The following is a 20,630-nucleotide window of genomic DNA, read 5'->3' as shown; positions in this document are numbered from 1 at the left end:
CCTTTCTAACCATCCATAAAATTGATGATAATTAAATAATGCTTAAAATATTTTAAATAACTGGTGCTCCTTGGAGTTCCTGAATGAATAGAACTTCTTGGATAGAAATGGATAGTCACCCGAAGAAACTCCAAATTTATCTGACTGGTTTTTAGTGCGTCTAATGCATTTGGGTCCTGGATTATTACTGGAGCTCTAGGCGTTGTGCAGCCACTCTGTGGGTATGGTTGTTAGTAGAAATAGTCTGATAAAAAAATCCATGTAAAATAAGCAGGGTTTTGTTAAATATATTTTACAACGTATTTGATATATAGCTATTACTTTAGCATCTGGCTTTATGACAGAGAGAAAATTCAGCCTGAAATTAAATCAAATCCTATAATAAGCCACATGAGTAGCATTCTCCCTTCTTATACCTTACCCATTCAGAAATAACCCATGAGTTATCATCGTCTGTCAGTCAGACAGACCATAGTCAAATAAGTGTATGACTGGGAATGCTTTACCAATTTCACTAAAAGCACGCTTTTGGAAAAAGCAGCTTCATTGATGTCAGCACTGTGGTGGTGCCCAAGAGAAAGAGCTACCCCCTTCCTGCGGGAAGACCCAAAGCCAGCATCAGAGATTGCAGGCTTGGAGGTGGGAGAGTCAGTACAATCTGTGGAGCAAGGAGAGTGTTATTCATCTAATGTAATCCAGTGGGTCTTTGTATACTGCAAATGGGATCTATTGCAAGCTCAATTTATGTGTCTGTGGTTAACCTTAACAGGTTCTTAAGAGCAGATCTCTACCTCTTTAATAACCTGTAATGGGCATAAGAATGATCCCGCTTAAAGCCAACCTCAAGTATTAATTATCATGAGCTGAGAGTACAGTTTGAAGTATCTCTGGGAAGTAATTTAATATGGTAATAGGAAGACCGTATTTTGTCCTTCCTGCCATCATGAATCTGAAGCCTTGTGGTCATAGAGACAGCTACCCAGAAATGGAAGTTCTTCAAGTGAAGAACTTAACTTTAGGTACAAGGAGGGGAAAAAAAAAAAAGTAAATTTTGTGGTTTAGGTCATTTACAAGCTTCACTGCTCGTGTTTGGAAACTGGGGGCTTTCCACTGTTACCAGAGATCTCAAGTCATGGACATATTAATTTTCCAAAGCATCACTAATTGAAAACACCTTTTGGAAACAATTTGCCATTGGCTGTTAAGGAGAAGTGTTGGCAGTAAAACACAGAGTGATTTGAATTGTCATCCCAGGGTTGTGGGGGAGAGGGAAGGAACTATGCAAACTAACAGAGCTGGTGTGTAAGGCTGAAATATCAGAATAAAATCGTAGTGTCGTTCAGCATCCATGCAGTCCCTGTGGCTTGGAGCGAGTTAGAAGCTTACTGCTTTGGGGCAGTGCATTTCCTGGGTTTGCCATCAGGTAAAGATGACATAGCCTAAAATATATGCAGCTAATTATTTTAAGATTCCTGGGGAGACTTTATCAGAGTAGCTGGTTAAACGTCTTCATCTCTGTGTATTGTTGAACATTCTCATTGGTAGCAAATTGAATGGGATATGCTTTGTTATCATTGAGGGATTAAGAGACTATCATCTTTTTTTTTTAAATGCAAACTAGAGACATTTCTTGAAGAATTCTGCCCCTTCTGCGTTATTCTCCATCTCTGTTCAGTAGTGCCGCTGCTCTCTTGCAAGAAGATCTCCTTTTTATTGTCCTTAGCTCTCCAAAAGTGGGACCTTCACCAAATTCTGCGAGTTGGTTTATCACAAGACATTTTTTTCTTTTTTTTATTGTACTGGTAGGAGCTCAAGGAGCAGTTTGTCCCTTTTTCCAGTGTGTTTTGATGTTGCTCCTGCATTCTGTGATCGTACTGACTTCTGTACATCTAGGACCTGTAGTTCTGAGTTATCAGCAACATTAAAATGTGGACTGGGGAGTCCCCCACCCATTTTTCCTGCATGGTTCTTCCCAAGCAGAGCGTGAGTGGAGCTTTTGGTATTTAGCTCACATGAATAGTTCTGAGTTTCAGAGATGCCACTTAACAGACTTTTTCTCATTAGTTGGCATTTTTAGTTCTAGAAATTCTATGTCACCTTGCCTTCTAGCAGCCCCAAGATGTCTTTGTCTCTTGTCTGCCACATCCTTCAGTGAGTTTGTGACACACAGAGTTTGGGTTCATGGAGTGTTTGGGGGCTCTTCCTTCCCAGGCACTAGCTGAGTTGAGTCACTCCTTGGACGAGATGGGAGCCTGCACAGAAAGGACCATTCCAGGGAGGTAGCCATCGAAGGGCTGGCACGTTAAGGGAAGAGGAGTAACTATTGGTATTTATATGTGAACGGATTCATTGCCTTTGCAGAGAGCTTCAGTGTGGGCATGGTGGGTGAGATCAGGCAGTGCCTGAGTGGCGGTGTTGAAGAGGAGACTGGAGTGGCGGTGTTGAAGAGGAGACTGAAATGGTTGTGTTGAAGAGGAGACTGAAGTGGTTGTGCAGCAAATGAGTAGATAGTTCGGGAGTGTGGGTGCAATGTGGGAGAGCCAGAGGTCAGTGAAGGGTTTGAACAGGGAGCAGAAATCAGGCATGTTTGGGAATGTGTAGAGATTTGAGCTTGCCTAAGGGTGTATCAGTCTAGGTATTATTCCTACTGTGCGGTTTCAAGCAGGGCATATATATCACGGCATGCTTATATTTATGAAGCTGGCAATGTTAAGCATGAAATTATATTTAACATACTTTTTAGCTGACCTCTCAGTGTCTGCCAGTTGATGCTAAGTATTGAAATTCGAATTTGTGTTAAAATATACTACACAAGTAAGATACCGTGTGTCTCTGGGATTCATCCTAACAGCGGTAGGAACTCAAACTGGTTTTTCGCACAGGCACTGACGAGTTAGGACTTCTGCATTTGATTCCCACTTGCTCTATGTTACTACCTTCTCTGTGCCCTGCTATCCTTAGCTGATAAAACAAGGACAGCACCTTTTGCTGACCCTAAATGTATTATGTGAACAAGAGTTTGTGAAGTGCTTTGGGATCGCAGGTGTAAGAACTGCCCTTCTGGGGGGAGGCCAGAAGCCTGCCCAGCCCCTGATCGCACAGTGGCAGTGGGAGATGCTATTGAGGGGGATGACACAGTCCTGGCTGTTTTCTGCAGTCCATCCCAGGGTGTCAGATGCTCCAGAGGATGAGATGCTAACCTGAGTGGATTTCCCCTCCTCTGATGCTAGCTGTCCCAAGTGTCTAGCCTAAACTAGATGCAAGCTACTTCTGCCCTCGGTGGAGGGAGAGGGACGCTCCTGGAAAGTGAGTCACTTACTTTTCTTAACCACCCTTACATGGACAGTCCTCTCAGTGGCAGAAAAAACTGCTTTTCACTTCACATGCCCTATTTGTGAGGCCATGCCATGACCTGAACCAGGATTTTGATAATGAGTCTTGAACAAACCAACCCAAATCTTGCCCCCTTTGCTTTTTCCCTTTCTCAGGATTTTAACATGGTTCACTCCTCTCTTGCTGAGACCCCACAAAGACCCTTGAGATGGAGCAGCATTGCAGCACGGAGCCAGGAACTGCTCTAGGCTTGGCAAGGGCACCACAAGACTTGTCTGTACACCCACAGCCTCTGACTAGACAGAAAGCTTTCAAGTAGCTAACATTAGGTGTGCTGATTTTTCTCTCTGTTCGCTTTCCACTGTACACGTACATGTGTGGGTTGTACTGACAAGGTATTAATGATTCTTGAAGCAGAACGTGTGAGAAGAGGCAGATGTAGTGCATGGCAAATTAGCGTGAGTACGCTACAACCTTGGGATGGGTTAGTGATGCATTTGTTTTCTGCTAGATAAGCTCTCGGAGAATATCCTGGAAAAAGTGGGATTGTCACCGCTAGTTTGTTCATCTCTACATTTTAGTGTGTGTGCCTCTGATTTGGCATTGCATCATCAAAGTGTTAAAGCAAACTGAGAAAAAAATACAGGCAGTGCATTTAACCTAGGCATATCAAGTATTATCAGGTGCAGAATTTTCTAACTATTTGTTGGCCAAAAAGGTAAGAAAAATAGTAGTAAAACTTGAAGGGGAATGCTTCTGGACATGTTATTTTATATGTATGCGTACTTGAAAAAATTCGCTATGGATAATACTTGAAATCAGCAAAGTCCTACAAAAAAAGCAAATGGACATATTTCAAAATACGTGATAAAAATTTCATGTTCTTTTGGACCAAAGCATATGTACTGGATAGTAGCTTTGTATCAAAGCTTTGAAGCTGAGATTTTAAATTCTTTTTCAAAACAAACCCTGTACCGTAAATGCTATCAGATGCTTAATTAAGACTGCAGTAGGAAGGAGCATGTTTGCATTAAATTATGGGGAGGTGTTCTAAAATGCTTTATCTATGTAAAGATTTCTATTTTTATGTGAAGCTATTTACAGATTATTGATTTCAAAAATAGATTTGTAACTAAAGAAAGATGCATCATATTTCAGTTGCTCGGAGTTGAGAATCTTGCCTGGCTGACTGCCCGCTCTCTTAGATGTTTATTCCAGTGGCTTACAAGTGTATGGAGTGATTCAGTCCTTCTTACTTTCCTCTCTCTATTTGGAAGAAGGAATTTGCATTAAGGGATCAGCCTCCCATGTCTCTTACCCACACAGGTAGGCTGATTTTTACGCCTTTGAAGCATCAGAACAATTTCATTGAAGTCCGTGAGACTTTTTGTGTAAGACTTTTGGGTGGGGAACATCCATCACAATATCTTTTGTCAGTTGTTGCTGTTTTATTTCAGAGCAGTAAGCCATTGTCACAGTGCCAGTGGAGCCTGCTAAGCTGTAAGAGTGTCTCTGAGTTCATGTAATACAAAACTTCAGCATAACATTTTTTTATTTTATGCTATGTGAACATTGAAAGAAAGATATTAATAAATAAATCAAGGCAAAACCTGAAGGTAGAGGTAATACCTTTTATTAGAGCAACCGATACAGTTTGAAAACTTAGACAAGCTTGCGTGCCCAAGAGCTTGTCTATTTTTTCCAGCCATACCAGTTGGTCTAATAAAAGATATTGCCTCTGTCTACAAACCTTGTCCTGCCCATGAACTCTGTTCATCACAGCTACAGCAGAATACTGCTGGATCATTGAAATAATTCAGACCTTTTTTGCTTAATTATGGAAACTTAGATTTTTGTAGTTTCCTCAAGTCTCAGCTTTTTGAATCCCAGCACACACAAAAAGATGCTGTCTCGTTATTCCTACTGTAGAGGAGGGTTTCATCACACAGGCGCTGAAACTGCTTCACTGATTCCTCATTTTCGAAAGGATGTCATTAAAGGTATCGTGCTAAAATTCTTCTGCCATCTGGTTTTTAGGTATTTTGTAGGATACTATTGGTGAACTATCAGATGTCTGGCATGGATGGCCATTGAGAGAAGTCCTATCCTAGTACCTGTGTCAGCATCTCTGATGTGTGATGGTGATGGGAAGCAGATGAAGTGGGAGGAAGAGGCTGGCAGAACAGGAAATCTCTGGCTTTGGCTGTGGGTGTAAATCTTTGAATCTTGCTGTGTGTCTGGCTGGGTAAGCAGAATGGTGTAGCCCTTCTAAATGGCAGGAAGCTTGGATTTGGACTTGTTTCAGCTGGAAGACCTAGACCCAGAGCCGTCTCAGAGTCATAAGACCAGATATGCAACAATTTTTTCAGAGCTATTTAATATGCCTTTTAGTGGCCTTCAATGTCTATGTCTTTTGGATCTGACTCTGTAGCTCTAGGTTAGTAGCTTTAAAATAGCTCCAGGTAAGGCCAAGGTGGTGATGGCCTTGGACCGTCTTGAAATATCGATGGGGTAGGCGCGTTTTCACCCTCTGGGAACACAAGCCCTTTCTGTAGTTTGCAATCTTGGGGTCGTACCAGATCTCTCAGTGTGTTGCATGTCTGTTGGCTGCTGAGCTGGAGTCTGTCACTCTTGCATGGGCACTGTTCTCCTCCCAAGGACCGCTGCAGCTCTTGCTGTCCGTAAGGAGCGTTGCTGCAGGCAGTGCCCTGCCTTTGAAGTGGAACAGATTGATGCTTGCGGGCTGTTTAGTTGTGTGCCCTGTGCTGCCTTCCATCTGCCTTTGGACATGGCTTAAATAGCTGGTGATTACTTATAAGCCCTTGGTGGCCAGGACCTGGGCTATTTTAGAAGCTGCTTCTCCCTGCATGCCCTGTTGTGGAAGTTGCAGCTGGCTAGAATGGCCGGTTGCCCTCTCGCTGCGGTGACCTCCTCTCCTGGGTGTGTTGCAGGGAATTTGGGGGGGGAGAGCTCTCAGCTCTGGTGTGTGGTCCCTTGGGCTGCCTGCCAGGGCCTAAATTTGGTGACCTTTAGGATGTGGCAGAAGATGCATTTGTAAACCTTGGTTATAGTAACTGGGAGACAAGCAGAGAATGCTGGGGGAGGGAGGAACATATTTTTTACAGACAAGCTGTTTGCTGTCTGTTTGATGTTTAAGACCAGCAACTAGTAGGTAAATAGACTACCAAATGCTGTGATAATTACAACTGTTGCTCTTTAATAAAATTTAAAACTAAAAAATTATACAGATTTCCTCTAGGAAAGCGAGCATGTGTGTGACCACCACAGGCACTGTGACTTCTGATGCTGGTTTGGACACTCAATCTACTTGCTACTTTGCTGAAGTAATCTAGTTTCCCTTCTGTAAAATGAGGGCAGTCATATTTTAAAGGTGTCTAGAAATGGTTGCTGTATCATTACCCATGTAGCTTGTCGGTGGTTTTGTTTCTTTTAAGGAAGAGCAAACAAGCCAAGCCCTGTGGTCCAGCGGTTGTGTGGGTTACACAAGAGTATGGTTTCATGTTGTACCTAATTTGGTATAACTGTGGCATGCATCTCCCACCCCTTTCTTCACACCGACTCTAATGATAGTGTTGTGGCAGGTTGAGCTGCATTCAGCCTGCTTACCAGTAGAGAACTACCTGGTTTCTGTTTGCATTTGGTTGGTTAGTTTTGATGGGTGAGGACTTGGACTGGTGAGCTGAACTGACTCACGGTGGGGCTGCTTCATCATTCCACCTGGTGCCCAGGATGCAGCAAGACATGCATCTGCCTGGAGGAGGGGGTGAGCAGGATTGCCCCAGTGTGCTAATAACACAGTTGGGAAAGGTACTCCTGTTTCCTCACTGCAGGGCCTTCCTGATGAGGACTATCTAGTGGATTCATTTTGACAACCGATACTTGTGAAGGGGTGCAGACGTTTGTGAAGATCTGCTGGTGAATATTTGCATTGCTAGTGTTACAGGTTTGCAGTGAGTTCTTGCTCTGTCTGAATGTGGCTGACCTGCAGAGGATAAAACATCATCTTTCTACTCTCTTTCCAATTGTTTCTGCTAATTTAGCATCAGTTTGAAGCTTCGTCTTTGCTTAGAGATCAAATGGCCAGGGACAAGGCTCTTTATTTTTACTGTGTGGTAAAAGTGGCAAGGTCAGTCCCACTGTGGTTTGTAGGGTTTGCCCTGCCTAATTTATCTCAAGTACACAGGGTAGTTTTTCCATCACCTATAGCTAACACATATTAGTAATTCTGGGGTCAAAAAATATCACTTTTACATCAATGAAAACAAGGTCTCTGTTTCTAAATGCAGTTTTACTACAATGGATAGGGATGTGTTTGCTGTTCCAGCCATGTGGAAAAGCCTTCCCAGCTCTCTGTTTTAACACCCTGTCTCATCAGATGTCTTGGAGGAAAGCATCTTACTGGATCTGCAAACTCAGATAATTCCACCGGGTACTTTGCAAGACTTCCTGAGTGGCATTGCATCTCGTTGTACCAGGAAACAGACAATGTTCTGGTGAAACAAACTTTGAACTTAAGCAAGCTTTTCTCTTCTGCCTCTTTCAGAAATAAATAAACATTTGAAGATGACAACCTCATGGAGTGACCGACTCCAGAATGCAGCAGATCTCCCTGCAAACATGGATGGGCATGCTCTGAAAAAGTACCGCCGGGAAGCCTATCATCGGTGAGTCTCTCATGTAACCCCAAAACTAAAGTGCTGAGATGGAAGGAAATAAACTAAGCATAAACCCCACTTTTCTTGTTTTTTGCTTGTTGGTAAACAGAAAGGTCGTTCTTACCTTCCTTGCAGACGTGTTAGTAGAAGAGAACTCAGAAGATAGCACAGTATTGGCCTGCAGGAATGTACAAACAGTAGAGATACATGTACTAGAGCGAGTGAGGCTATGCTTTCTTAATGCAGTCGAAAGATGAATCAAAGTTAAATTTTGGGATAGAAGCTTTCAAGTCAAGAAATACTCAGTGGCAGAAGTGTTACAGTAATTATTGCAGTGCATACTGGGAGAGCGTAGCCTTAGACACTGGAATGCACAAATACGAATAAGGTAGAAATCAAATGGGATCAGAAATTAAGTGTTTGAGAATTATATCTAGTATGATTAATTGTGTGGACCACAGGAGCATGTGGAAGCACAAAGCAAGATCTCAGCCTCCTTTTCTGTGATAGGTGTGCCTAAAACCATCTTTGCTGTAAAACAATTAGTCTAAATAAACAAGATAGAGCACGGAATAAAAGAAATGTTACCACTCTCATTTTATAGTTTGGGAATCAAAGTACAGACACAAGATTGTTTTCAGGAGATCACACTGGAGCTGTGGTTGAGCCAAGAATGTAGCCCAGAGGTCCCAAGTTTCCAGGCATACAGCATAAAAGATGGATGCAGTCTGTATCCTTAGAAGATGTCTGGACTGTTACAGAGTTAAAAACAACAGCATCAAATAACTGTCAGTATTCTGTTTGTGGGAGGTGTATCTTCAAAGTTTAGCTTGTTTAATTTGAGAAATCATGCGGTATGATGGTCAGAGTATTAGCAGGAGTGGGGAGATGTATGTCTGATATAGAAACAGAAAAAGAAGTTAAGTTTCCTAACCTCATGCTTAAATGCCACATTGTTTGTGATTCACATACAGTGATATTTCTGAGGAAGTGTTTCGGAAGTGTTAGATATCTTTTGATTCTCCAAATGGAATCTAATTAGAGAAAAACGCCTTAACTGATATGATAGGCCAGCTTGTGCAAGTTGCAATATCTAAGGCTAAGTAATGGATCCTGTGATGCATTTTTGAAGCTTTCCAATCTCCAATGAATGTGTTTGGGCATGTGTCTTAAGAGGTGGCATTATTTGAGTCTCTCTGTGTCAGCTTGTTTGTCAGATATGGAGAAGTCTAATGAATGTAACTGTATATAGCACATGAAAAGAGAGGGATTTTATACTATTCACTGGCAAAAAAACTTCCCCTTGTTGAATTCATTGACATATTTACCTTTGTGTCATAATTTTACTTGTGACTTTAGTTGTGTTACTCCTGATTTAGACTGATGGAAATGAAGTCGGAGTAAGGCCTATTTTTTTTTCTAAATATTGCTTCAACATTTGTTATGGTGAGGTGCTGACAGCCTGCTAAGTGTTGTACAAGATCCAAAGGAAGCAGTATTTGTCCTTAAGAGGTCACACATTTAAGTCCTCATCATGTTTACCATTACTTATGTAAGAACTCTACTTGCAGAAAGAATTTTCTTAGGGAAGCTGAGAGTGCACTCATATAAAGGAGGGTTTCCCACTAGGAGCTGGGATCTGGTAGTCCAAAATTAGTCTGTGCTACAGTTTAAGTACCTCTTTTTAGAATCTAGAAATGGCTTATTCAAAATGTATTGAGCAGATATGTTGCTAGCGCTTCAGATTGTCATGGAAAGCACAACATTGGAAATACATTCAGGGGAGGCACGTTTTTGTTTTGAAATTACTATCCTCTCTTAAAAAGAGAGAGGGGGAGAGGGGATGAGAGAGAGAGGGAAGAGAAGAGAATGAGAGAACCTGATGCCAAGGCTGTAGTATAAATCTGTGCTATTAATGGCTTTGGTGTACCAGTTTCATGGGAGTTATTTTGATAATCCAGTATTGTAAGAATCTGAAACAACATCATTCCAGAGGCAGTGCTGTCAGATTTCTATTTCTGGTATTTTTTGTGATCTTAGTGTTAACAGTTGTGATGTTATTTAAAAGGTAAGTGCAGACTTCACATGATAGAGTAGGACTGAAATTATTTCCCCTTGGTTTATATTGTATTTTTTAGTATTTTAATAATCGTTCAGGTGTAGAATATGTATGCTGGTCATGGCCATCAGTTCTAGGATGTAAATTTGTTTCAGTGAGGTCCAAGTTATGCCCTGACTCTTGGGTACTGCTGATGCACTGTCAGTTTTATGAAAAAGAGAGATATAAAAGGCAAGGCATTCATTGTCAAGATTCTTTTATTTCTCTTCCTTCCTTTTTCTTTCTCTTTGTTTTTCTTTCTCTTTCAGTCTCTCTTTGCTGTCCATTTTTCTTCTTATTCTAGCAGCTAAAGAAAAAAAACTTGAAAACATTAATCTAAAGTGACTTAGAAACAAAAACAATAAAAAAGAACATTGAATTTCAAACTGTTACATTTTTTTACCTTAAAGCTGGTCCCAGTGATTTTGTGGGCCCAATCTGAAAGGCTGGAGGAACTTGGCAGCTGGGACACATTTAGAAATGAGCATACTTGGGGCTAGCTTTTGATACCAATGTTGGAAGCCCAATTGGGCTCAAAGCCATTCATTGGGATTTTCTAAATGCTGCTGGTAGTGCTTGGTTTTCTGAAGCGTGAAATTTAAAAAACTTGTTTCACTGTTTGTTTATTTCATGCTTACTTAAATATCAGTGGAGATACCTAGACCAATTGATTTAACTTTCTGTTTCTTATGGACTACACCAGAGTTGATATGCTTGAATTGTAAATGTTGAAGCAGCATCAAATATGGGGAAAAGTCTGCAATCCAAGCAAAATAATTTACCTTAAAAAATAAAAATAATGTTCTTGTGGGCGTGAAACTTTTAAAAAACTTTGTTAAAAAATTAGTTCCGACGATGCCACTGTAATAGTCATATTTTACTATTGTCATTCATACTAGAAGTGTGTTTTTTCAGGTGTTGCACTTCTTACTGTACAATACTTGATGGATGGATATTCAACACATAATATTGTTGGCAGAAATCCCAATTGAGACCGGTTTAACTGGTGTAATATATATTGACTCAGTGTGATGACTCAATCATAATCATGTCTGAATGGCATAGGCAAGAATGATCAAAATCATAGGCAAGAATGATCAAAATCAAGTATTTATAGCTGTTTTCCTCTAGTAGCTGTTTTCTTTCCAAAAGTTTTGCTTGGTGTTTGGATTAGTTTGTATAGCTGCTTAAGAAATTAGAGTATTGAAGTTATTGATGAAGTAGGCAAAGCTTGTGGATATGAACACGTATGCTATGCTGTAGAGTTTGAGGGCCATAAAAGCAACGTCAGGAATCAGAAAAATCTGTAGGGGAGGAGAAGTGATGGGGTTTTATCTTTAGGGTATTTCTGATGACTTTAACTGAGACTTTCAGTTAGCTAGTGTTACTATCAGCCACAAACCTCGTTATACAACATTGTTGGCGCCTGTTGGAGATGAGGTCTAAAGATGAATTAATATACAAGCTAGATGTTACTCATTCTCTAGCAGAGGTCACTGGTAAGAGGATACTGCATTACTGTGCTATTGGCAACATACATTTTAATTCGGAAATCAAATGGATGTGTAGCTGTTAGGTGGCTTTTCCTTAGTGTGTGTGGTTGTGAGGCCACCTCCCTCATGCACTGCTTGTTGACTTTTCCGGGTAGAGGATAATCACTAGGTCATTTGTTCTGGAGGAGTACTGTCATTTAACGTGATTGTAATTAGGCAAGAACTAGGTTGACTCTGAGCCACCAAATTGCCCTAGTGTCTATTTTTTAACTTGGAGTGAGCACTTCTAGGCACCCTCTGGATTATCTCACATAGCTCTTTAGGGTTTAAATAGCAACCACGTCTAGTTAAAGCAAATAATGGAAAAAGTTGGTGTTCCATCCACTCTTGTTACTGACAGTTATCAAGATGCAGGAAACAGGTATTTGCATTTACTTTTATTCTGTGGTTTTGGCTTAACAGGGCAGTAAGGCTGACGTGACCTTTTTGTTAAACATACAGACTCTGGGATGTTTTTACCATTTTCCATCAGAGTAATCTGAAACTTCGCATCCTGAACATGCAGTTTCTGTTGTTGTTTTAGTTTTGTTTTCTTGCTCTGTTGTTTACTGGCGAGCACAGGGGATGTGGCACTGTGATTCCTAATTCTCCTGCTGACCGGTCACAGACTATTGAATAAGTTGCTTCATAGTTTTGTGCGTCAATTTGCTTTCAAGGCATCTTATGGCGGTAATACGAGTTAAGTGATTTAAGCTGTTAATATACGCTGAGATCCCGGGTAAAAAAAATTGTGTATACATTAATAATGACAAAGAAAACTGATTGCTAATCGGCTGATTTGATTTCTGGGGTTAAAGATGTATTTTACTTTGTTCAAATTTGTAAACTCTGAGCTATTCACTGCTAATCTTGTTTCTTCACTTTATTGATACTGGATCATCAGTGATTGCAAACAGGTGGAAATGCTATATAAACTAGGCTATGAAGCTTGAAACTGTGTATCTATTTGGGTAGCTATATATAAAGTCTCTTTAAAATGATCAGTTCATTGAGGTGGCAAATGAGAAAAAAAATCTTTACCAGTCTGAAAATGCTCTTGTTATCAGACACGTTCGGATAGGCAATGTGTGGTATTTCCCTGTAGCTGTAAATGAGGTAGCTCTGTAGGCACTGCTGGCTACGTTCTGTCCTCATACGTCTTTGTGCAGCCTCCTTGGAGTCGTGCGGTGGCATGTGTGTAGTGGAGGGCAGCGTGAGGCTCTCTCTGTTTTGCTTTAGTACTTTGGATGTTGGAGGGAGGAGGGAGAGGGAGTGTTAAGGCAGCAGAACGGGCGAGCTTTTGAGAAAGCAGAATGCTTGCCAAATTAATAATAAAGAAATTAAATTGAAAATGTCCCATGATCCCTAGCTTTAATAGTTTCACAGAGCAGAGGGGTGTTATTTTGGGATGGAATCCATATGTGAACTTCTTGGCACTTTGCTGTTGCCTGGGAAGAAAACCCAAACAATGGAAACAGAAATGGCCGAGACTATCTCCTTCCATCTGATTGCTGCTGAATTTCAGAGGGAAGTGCTCATAGTCACGTTTCTGGATACAGCCTCATCAGACTTTTAAGTTCCAGTCGTAACCTGATTTTCCAGTTTATGTCACTGTAATTGTGCAAGGACGGTTAGTCTTGTGAATTTGCAGGGCACTACGTTGGAAATGTTACTAGAAGTGGCCAGGAAATTTTGATGCTCTTCTTCTGTCTCCCCTATCTGATGCTGTTTCATCTGCCTAAAGTCATGTTGAGCCCAAACACTATCTCTAAATATGATTACACATATTGACCCATCAGAATATTCCTCTTCAGTTGAAGAAGGAATAAAGTGGAACTCTGAAAATCTAACATTGTAAAAAACAAAAAAATAGACCAAAATGGTATGAAATCTAATAATGTGGACTGGTCATTACCTGCTTAAAGAGGCAAGATTCAGCAAAAGAATGCTTACATTGGTTTTAGTAGTTTAAAGCAGTTTATTTCTTATACCCTCTGAGACAGGTACCAAAGCATCCAGCACCCAAAGGCAAGACATTCTGATGTATGTTAGTATCTTCTTAAGGTTGCTCACATGATTTGTGCCAGGTAAGTAGGGTCAGTGAGGGATTCATCTGAGTTCACTGGTGTTGGTGGAAGTCACCTGTAACCAGAACTTTAATGTAATGTAGTGAGACATCTCCCCCAACCACACAACATCTGGGGGCTAGCCAGTAATACTGAGAACATCCAGTTGTCGTGAAAGTAATGGGATTTTTTTTTCATTATTAGCCTTTTTAAAGAGGCTGTGAGGAACTTGGGACATGAGAGGCTATTAAAAGCTAATCTATTTAGTTCCCTCTTATTTCTCTTTAACTCTTCTAGCTTATTAAAACATGGAAGTTGTCTATAAAGTGAAGATGAACCAAAGTGCCTAAACTTTGAGGAAGCAGGAATCTCAGACTTTGTGGCTGGCTCAAGCCCAACCGTCCACCACAGTCTTTTTTAAACACACATGTAGGTCATGCTTAGCCAGCTGCCACTGTATTTGCTGTTCCGCTCAGCACTGTTGCAAGTTTCTTTTTATTGATTTAATTTGCAGTGAAACATACCCTCCTGACAAAGAATGCTTCTTGCAGCAAGGTATTTCTAGACACATTTGGAAAATCATTATAAAAAGTGCTCTGTTCCAGAAACCTCGCCTCACATTGTTCATTTTCATTTTCTTGCTATGAGGAGTGGTGAGCCATGTGCCAAATTCCTCTGTAGTTGTATAATTCTCTGCGTTTTGTTTATTTTGTCAGTCTATTACAAGAATATTATACATGCAAATTTCATTCAGGGCACAGAATGCTTTTGAGATTCTGCACAAATAAAATAAAAACATTTCTCCCTCTCTGCGTTCACTCCTCTCCTGTGTTACTGAAGAAGAGTTGGGTTTTAGGTTCCTGCCTTGGAACTGATTGACAAGAACAGTAACAAAACCAAGATCAGTTCTCTTGTAAAAATACAAAGGACTGTGAATTGCATTGTTGAGGATATCAGGGCTCTGTGACTCCCTTTATGCATGCTCAGCAGTTCTTTCTTCCTTGCAATACAACAAACACATTTTTCTCTTATCCAGCACAATTAGAGGAGCTCAAAGAGAAAACAAATAGTGTCATCATTGAGGGCCTTCTGCTGTGGCCAAGCTGCAGGGTTTAATCTTTGAGGAAGCTCATTAGGGAGGAAACATGCTTCATGGTTTCTCTTAAACAGCTCCTTAAGTCCATTTTTCTAAAGGTGTGGATCTGTGCCAGGCTAAGGCACCCCAAGTCCAGGCTGCTGCCTCCTCACTCCTGGCTGTGCTGTGTGCTGGCTCAGGGAGCTGATGGGGCTGGACCTGGTCCCTCAACCGGCTTCCCCACAAGCACTGACACCTTGGACCACTCCAGCCACACTGCACAGGAACTGCAAAACTGTGGGTGATTCACAGGGATATTCCTCAAAGCAGAAATAGAAAGCTTAATTTTTCATCAGGAAGGAAAGATGAAGGCCAGAGAAAGGCAATGTCCTATTTAAGGAGATGCTCTGGTTGCAGCCAGGTGTGGAGCTGGGGAGTTGGGTTTAGGCAATGGCCACCTCTGCCTCTCAGCCCAGGGAATGTAGAGTGTGTTCTTATGGTATGCCTGCAGTTTGATTTGTCTTACTGCCCAGTGCTGTTAAATTTTTAGATCAGCTTAATTTTTAACTCCAGTGCTTGTAGTTAAAACAATTATTTTCTGAATGGGGAAAAAAAAAAAACAAATCAGGGGAAGGGAAAGTGATCTACTGATTCTGGCAAGTGGAAAAATTATTCTAGATTAAAACTTCTTTGCCTAAAAATGTTGGTTGATTTTAGTTTTCCTCTTATTCTGACTTTCTCTCAACTGTTTGTAATCTGGAAGCTTCTTTGATTTTTGTTTATCTAGATGAAGTGTAAAAAACTTGTCATCTCATCCTTTTCTTTAGAGACCAGAGGATCTTTCCTCTCAGGTGGTTAGGGTTCTTAGTGTCTTAGTGTTGGTTTTGCTTTATAGTCATTAAAAACAACTCTTGTAATTTCTCTATACTGTGTCTTCTGTGGAGATGTTACGTTTTTGTAGCCAACATACACATTTGACTGCTGTTCTTGAAATCAGACTGAGTGTACCTTCGATTAGGATCTAAGCACAGCTTTGAAACGGGCTAAGTCTGCAGCTTCTGAGAAGCACCTGGCTCTTCCCAGAAACTGTCGTGGTGATTTAATCTCAACTTTTATCTTTAGTTTCTAGGATACTGCAGATATTTACTACTTTGAGTAAACCCTCTGAATTAAGCTTGTCAGCTTCTGCGAGTAAATATTTGTAAGTACATACTTAGCCCCTTGTGTCTAGGCGGACACCGTGCATGGGAGGGAGACATCTTCCTTTACCAGGATTTAAAGTTGAGGTCCTGAGTGCCTACAAAATAACCCAATATCTGTCTGGGCCTTCACAAGATAAGTGAAATTAGTTCCAGTTCTTTTTTGCCACTGTTTAGTCTGCCATTTAATCTGCCAAGGCATATCCAAGTTTAAATTGATTAAAGTGTTCTCATTTCCTGTCCTGAACATGTTGTGTAATAGCCTTCTTTAGCTTTTTTAAATATTTGCTCTGTTTCACTCCAGCACTGGTGGGTGAAGTAATTACCACATCAAATCAGTCTGTAGGATGCCTTGAAATCTGCCAGGTCCTGTGCACTGTTGCAGCATGATTAGACCCGGCCACATAGGGTTTCTAGGTCATAGGCAATATTTACAAGTCGATGGAGAAAGAGAGATCTTCACCAGCCATTAGCAGGATGGGGCTGGTATAGTAATTTTCATGTTTTAGTCATAAGACTTATTTTGGAACAAAAATATGCTAATAGATGTTGTTGGTTTCATTGCCTTTAGTAAACTTTTCCAGATCTTCAGTATCAAGTGTGCTGTTTTGTTTTGTTTTGTTTTGTTTTCACTCTTGGGGTTCAGTTTATAAATACTCCAAAAGCAAGCGATGAAAAAATGTCAGAGGCTTAGAGATCTTTCCACAGTTTTTGGTCAGTTTGGTGTCGTCATCATCTAAACATAGGCAGGCTGGACTAGAAGAGGTCTCTTGGGTCACAGCTCCCTTGTTTTCGCCTTTCGCAGGCAGTGTCGTATTACCCTTTTTATAAGCGCATTCAGCTCCGTCAGTGCTTGGGTTTTGTCCTCATTTGGGAAAGTATTCCCAAATGTTGCAATTCTGAAATGCTCTTCTGAGCTTCTTTGAATTTCCCTTCCTATTCCTGTCCTGTTCAGGACAGAAAAGTATGTTCAAAGAGGCTAAGCCTAAAGGCAAGAACAAAATTGGACTCTGCAGGTTGGACAAAAAATGTTGCTAGCGTCTCCCAGAGGTATGTTATTCCTTCTTAAAGCTCTCCACTTTCAGAAAGAAATTGCACAAACATGAGATTAGAAATCATGTGCTTGAATTAGCTAATAAATAATGCTTCCTGGCATCAGCAGCAACAGAACGTAATCATCTTCATTATACAAAGTATGAGACTGTTTAGTACCAAATAGCATTTTGTGTTGGCTTCTTGTAAATCAGAGCTATCTCAATGTTAAAAGACACACACGGATTCAAACTGCAGATTCGGATAATTTGCTCCACCTACTCAAAAGCCAGCTATTTCAGGAGTGAATTTTAGTGATTTACAATCCAATCTTGTATTTCCAAAAGGCATTTCTTTACCAGTTTCCTTTTTTTTTTTCCCATCACTCTGTCTTGCTTAGGTAATACATAAATCTATCAGAAAAGAGCATCGTCTATAGCCTCTGAGGCCCCTTAGTGACAAGCCCCATTGTCAAAGGCAGGCAGTTTGCCAGGAAACTGTGACTCCCAGAGAGAGTGTGCAAGGTTAGGGGGAAAGTATACTATTGCCAGAGAAACTGTATTCCAAGTGGATTTGTGTGGAACAACGACGATATCCAGTGACTGGTTAAATTAGCCACAGATGTGTTTTCTAGAACACTGTCCAAGAAGATACACAGTACTTTAAGGCTTGATTCAGACATAATGATCTTCTGAAGTCAAATCAGATCCAAGCAAAATTGCATCGGTACTAGGGAAGCTTTAAAGGAATTGTGTAACATGATTCAGGCAAGTAGATGAATCAGACTGCTGCGAACTAAACAAGGAGCACATCGGTGAGAGATGAGGTAAGACGACTTGCATGGAAGTGTGATAGTTTGATGTTAGCAGTTTGCTGTTAAAATTCGAGCTGCGGTGGATTGACATGGCAGTTAAACGAGCATGTTACGCCGGCCACCTGCCCGGAACGTGCGTGTGGAGGAGAATCTCCCAGTGGTTTCTTTCAGCTTTTTAGAATGTACGAGTGCTTGATTTTGCACTTGCCGTCTCCATTGCTGTATCGCTGTCCCTGCACCACTCCTCCTACATGGCAGTGCTGCCAATTTCAGTTTTTAAGAGGATAATTATTCTGCTGCGGGCAATGCACTTATGAAATATTTGGATAATTTTCACATACTGAAATCAGAATACAGGTGAAGGCTCTGGGACTTTTCTCATACAGGAGAATTTTGTCTCTGCATCACAGCTCAAGCAGTATGTGGGATTTCTGTCCAGGATCAGTGTTGAGAAGCTCAGCTTCCATCCTGCAGCCGAGTTCTGACTCTCATTCTTAAAGCTCAGCTAAGACAGACGGTGGAGAGAAGTCCTGTTGAATTACAGATCTGCTATATGGTTTAAAGTTCTGGGGAAACATAAGCAGCTTAGTACTGTAGTGGTTGGAACAGGAAGCAAGAAAAGCTTTCGTTGTATTTTCAGACCTATTTCTTTACCGTGTTATTTACTTGAATTAAATTGAATATGGTGTATTAAAATTTTGTCATCAAAAAGGGCCTGGAAGTATTCAGCTTAGATTCTCATTGCAATAAGGATTGATAGTAAAAATGGAATTTAAAAGATAGCAGTTTTGTTGAGGAGTTGCAGGGGAGTTACAAATAAAAAGAAAAATTTTCACATTAGAAATATATTCTTAGGGATAAAAATTTGTCTCAGTAGCTGTTTTTCAGAACTTTATTAAATGTTTTTAATGCTATTGATGTAAATGTGGAAACTGATCTGTTTAGGTTTGCTTTGAATTTCCAGATATAGTTCCAAAGAGGGCTCAAATGCTGTGCGTTTATTCACAGAAATGTTATTTTCTTTTCCTTTCCTTGTTACCTCTGTGTAATAATTTGTTTTAATCAAGCAAATTGTATTGCTTCCCATCCTCTGCTTCCAGTTTCCTCTCACTTGAGCTCTGAATTCTGCTTCAGGAGATTTTGCACTTCTATTCTTAGGAATTTTTGCAGGTCACATGCAAAGCCGTGTGTGTGTGTGCATGCATGCGTGCATGTCTTTAGACAGCATACCAATAATTAGAATAACCCTGCAAAGTCATGGCTTTGCTTCAGGAGAACTTATGGCAAAAAATGAAACATGCCTCCGTTTTCAGGTATATTTTCTGATTTTGACCTAAGAGAGCTAGACATCCTGACAGCTAGCAGAATGTGTTTGTTCTAAAACGTGATTATTTTGAAAATGCTAATACCTATGGCTTTATTTCTTCTCTCTTTACAGGGTCTTTGTAAACAGAAGTCTAGCCATGGAAAAGATAAAGTGCTTTGGTTTTGATATGGATTATACACTTGCTGGTGAGTATCTTCTTAATTTCTTTTGTCATTGACTTAGTTTGGAATATTGCCTCTTGTTGAGCAAAAACCAGTTACTGGTTGGGCTACTCCAGTAGCAGGTGCTTCTTCTATTAGCAAATGTATCGTTCACTATTCATTGCACTTTAATTTTAGGAGATTCCTGTAAATTTGTTATCTGCAAGTTGTATTTGGTCACAAGCCATGTTGCTGTAGTACAGTTTCAAGTGATTATGGGTGTCAAGGAAACCAGAGCTTAATAAGTCTAATTGCTTCCTTAGGTTCCGCTCTATTTTGATACTGCCCCTGGTGCAAGCTTGGCTTTGTATAACGAGGGAATTTCTTTTATCCTTGGTGCATATGGCAGGCTACACCTTTAGTCAGTAGGTTCTCCTGTGTCCTGGGAGGGTCATTTTTGAATAGGCATTCCTCTTTCCCACTCCTCAGTTGGCCACATCAGTGACTTGTTTTGAGAAGAGGCAAGGCAGGAGGAGTGTCTTGTGTCAGCTGAACAAGTTAATTTAGAAAGCTTTGCCCATTCTTTATGGCAGAGAGACTTTGGGAGGTTACATAGGACCTTTTAGTTTCACAGAATTTTTTGCATGACTTCTCCATCTTTCAAATGCTCAACAGGCAAGTTCTCTGAGAGTTTTGATGAACAGGGGGTAAAGTTACCATTTTCTGCATAATCAGACTTGCATGATGTTATGTTTTTTAAGGAAGGAAGAGATAAAAAGCCCACTTCCACTTTGCTAGATTATAGTATCACACAGGCTGTAACTGAGGATGTCATGTACAATCCTGCCTTCTTTCTCATTACCACTTCCAAGGTTGTGTATAAAAAGTTCGTATCACCCTTGATATTTCCATTTGGAATTCTTGTGAATATAAACTGAGAAAATGTGAGGTAGAGTGTCAGGGTCACCTAATAATAGGTTAATGCAGTATGTCAACTATGGTCATCTAGTTACTGTGTCTACTGAGAAGGAATGAGAGATTAGTAATGTGGCTGGGGACAGTGCGAGGGTCACAGGAGCCGGGGTCAGTAGCTAAGCAAAGGGCCCAAAGATTTCTGTGTGCTCCTGATTCAACACAGTGCTGCAAGGAGCAGTTCTGGAGGCTGTGGCAGGTTATATTTAGATCACTTGCTTTTGTTCTTTTAAGCAGTTGTCCATGAGGCAGTAGTTATATATAAAACGTTTGGTTATGCAGCACCTAATTTATACATCTGTTTAAAGTTCCTGCCACTTTTTAAGTCATGAAGTGTATCATTGTTAATTTGTGCTGGATCTGACT

At 40.6% G+C, this 20,630-nt stretch overlaps 1 protein-coding gene across 1 annotated transcript in view; it reads left to right on the top strand.

The window, feature by feature from the left end:
- Nucleotides 1-7,901: 7,901 nt before the first annotated feature.
- Nucleotides 7,902-20,630, top strand: part of NT5C2 (5'-nucleotidase, cytosolic II) — a 41,833-nt gene continuing 29,104 nt past the window's right edge. Inside the window, exons 1-2 of the mRNA XM_009699085.1 lie at nt 7,902-8,018; nt 19,264-19,337. Of these exons, the coding sequence (XP_009697387.1) occupies nt 7,918-8,018; nt 19,264-19,337 (175 nt within the window). The 5' untranslated portion in view covers nt 7,902-7,917. The remainder of the gene's footprint in view (nt 8,019-19,263; nt 19,338-20,630) is intronic.

Source organism: Cariama cristata, unplaced genomic scaffold (assembly GCF_000690535.1).
Source record: "Cariama cristata isolate BGI_N322 unplaced genomic scaffold, ASM69053v1 scaffold13064, whole genome shotgun sequence".
Taxonomy (NCBI): domain Eukaryota; kingdom Metazoa; phylum Chordata; class Aves; order Cariamiformes; family Cariamidae; genus Cariama; species Cariama cristata.
Note: the sequence above shows the minus strand (reverse complement) of the source record. Positions and strands in the feature narration are given on the sequence as shown.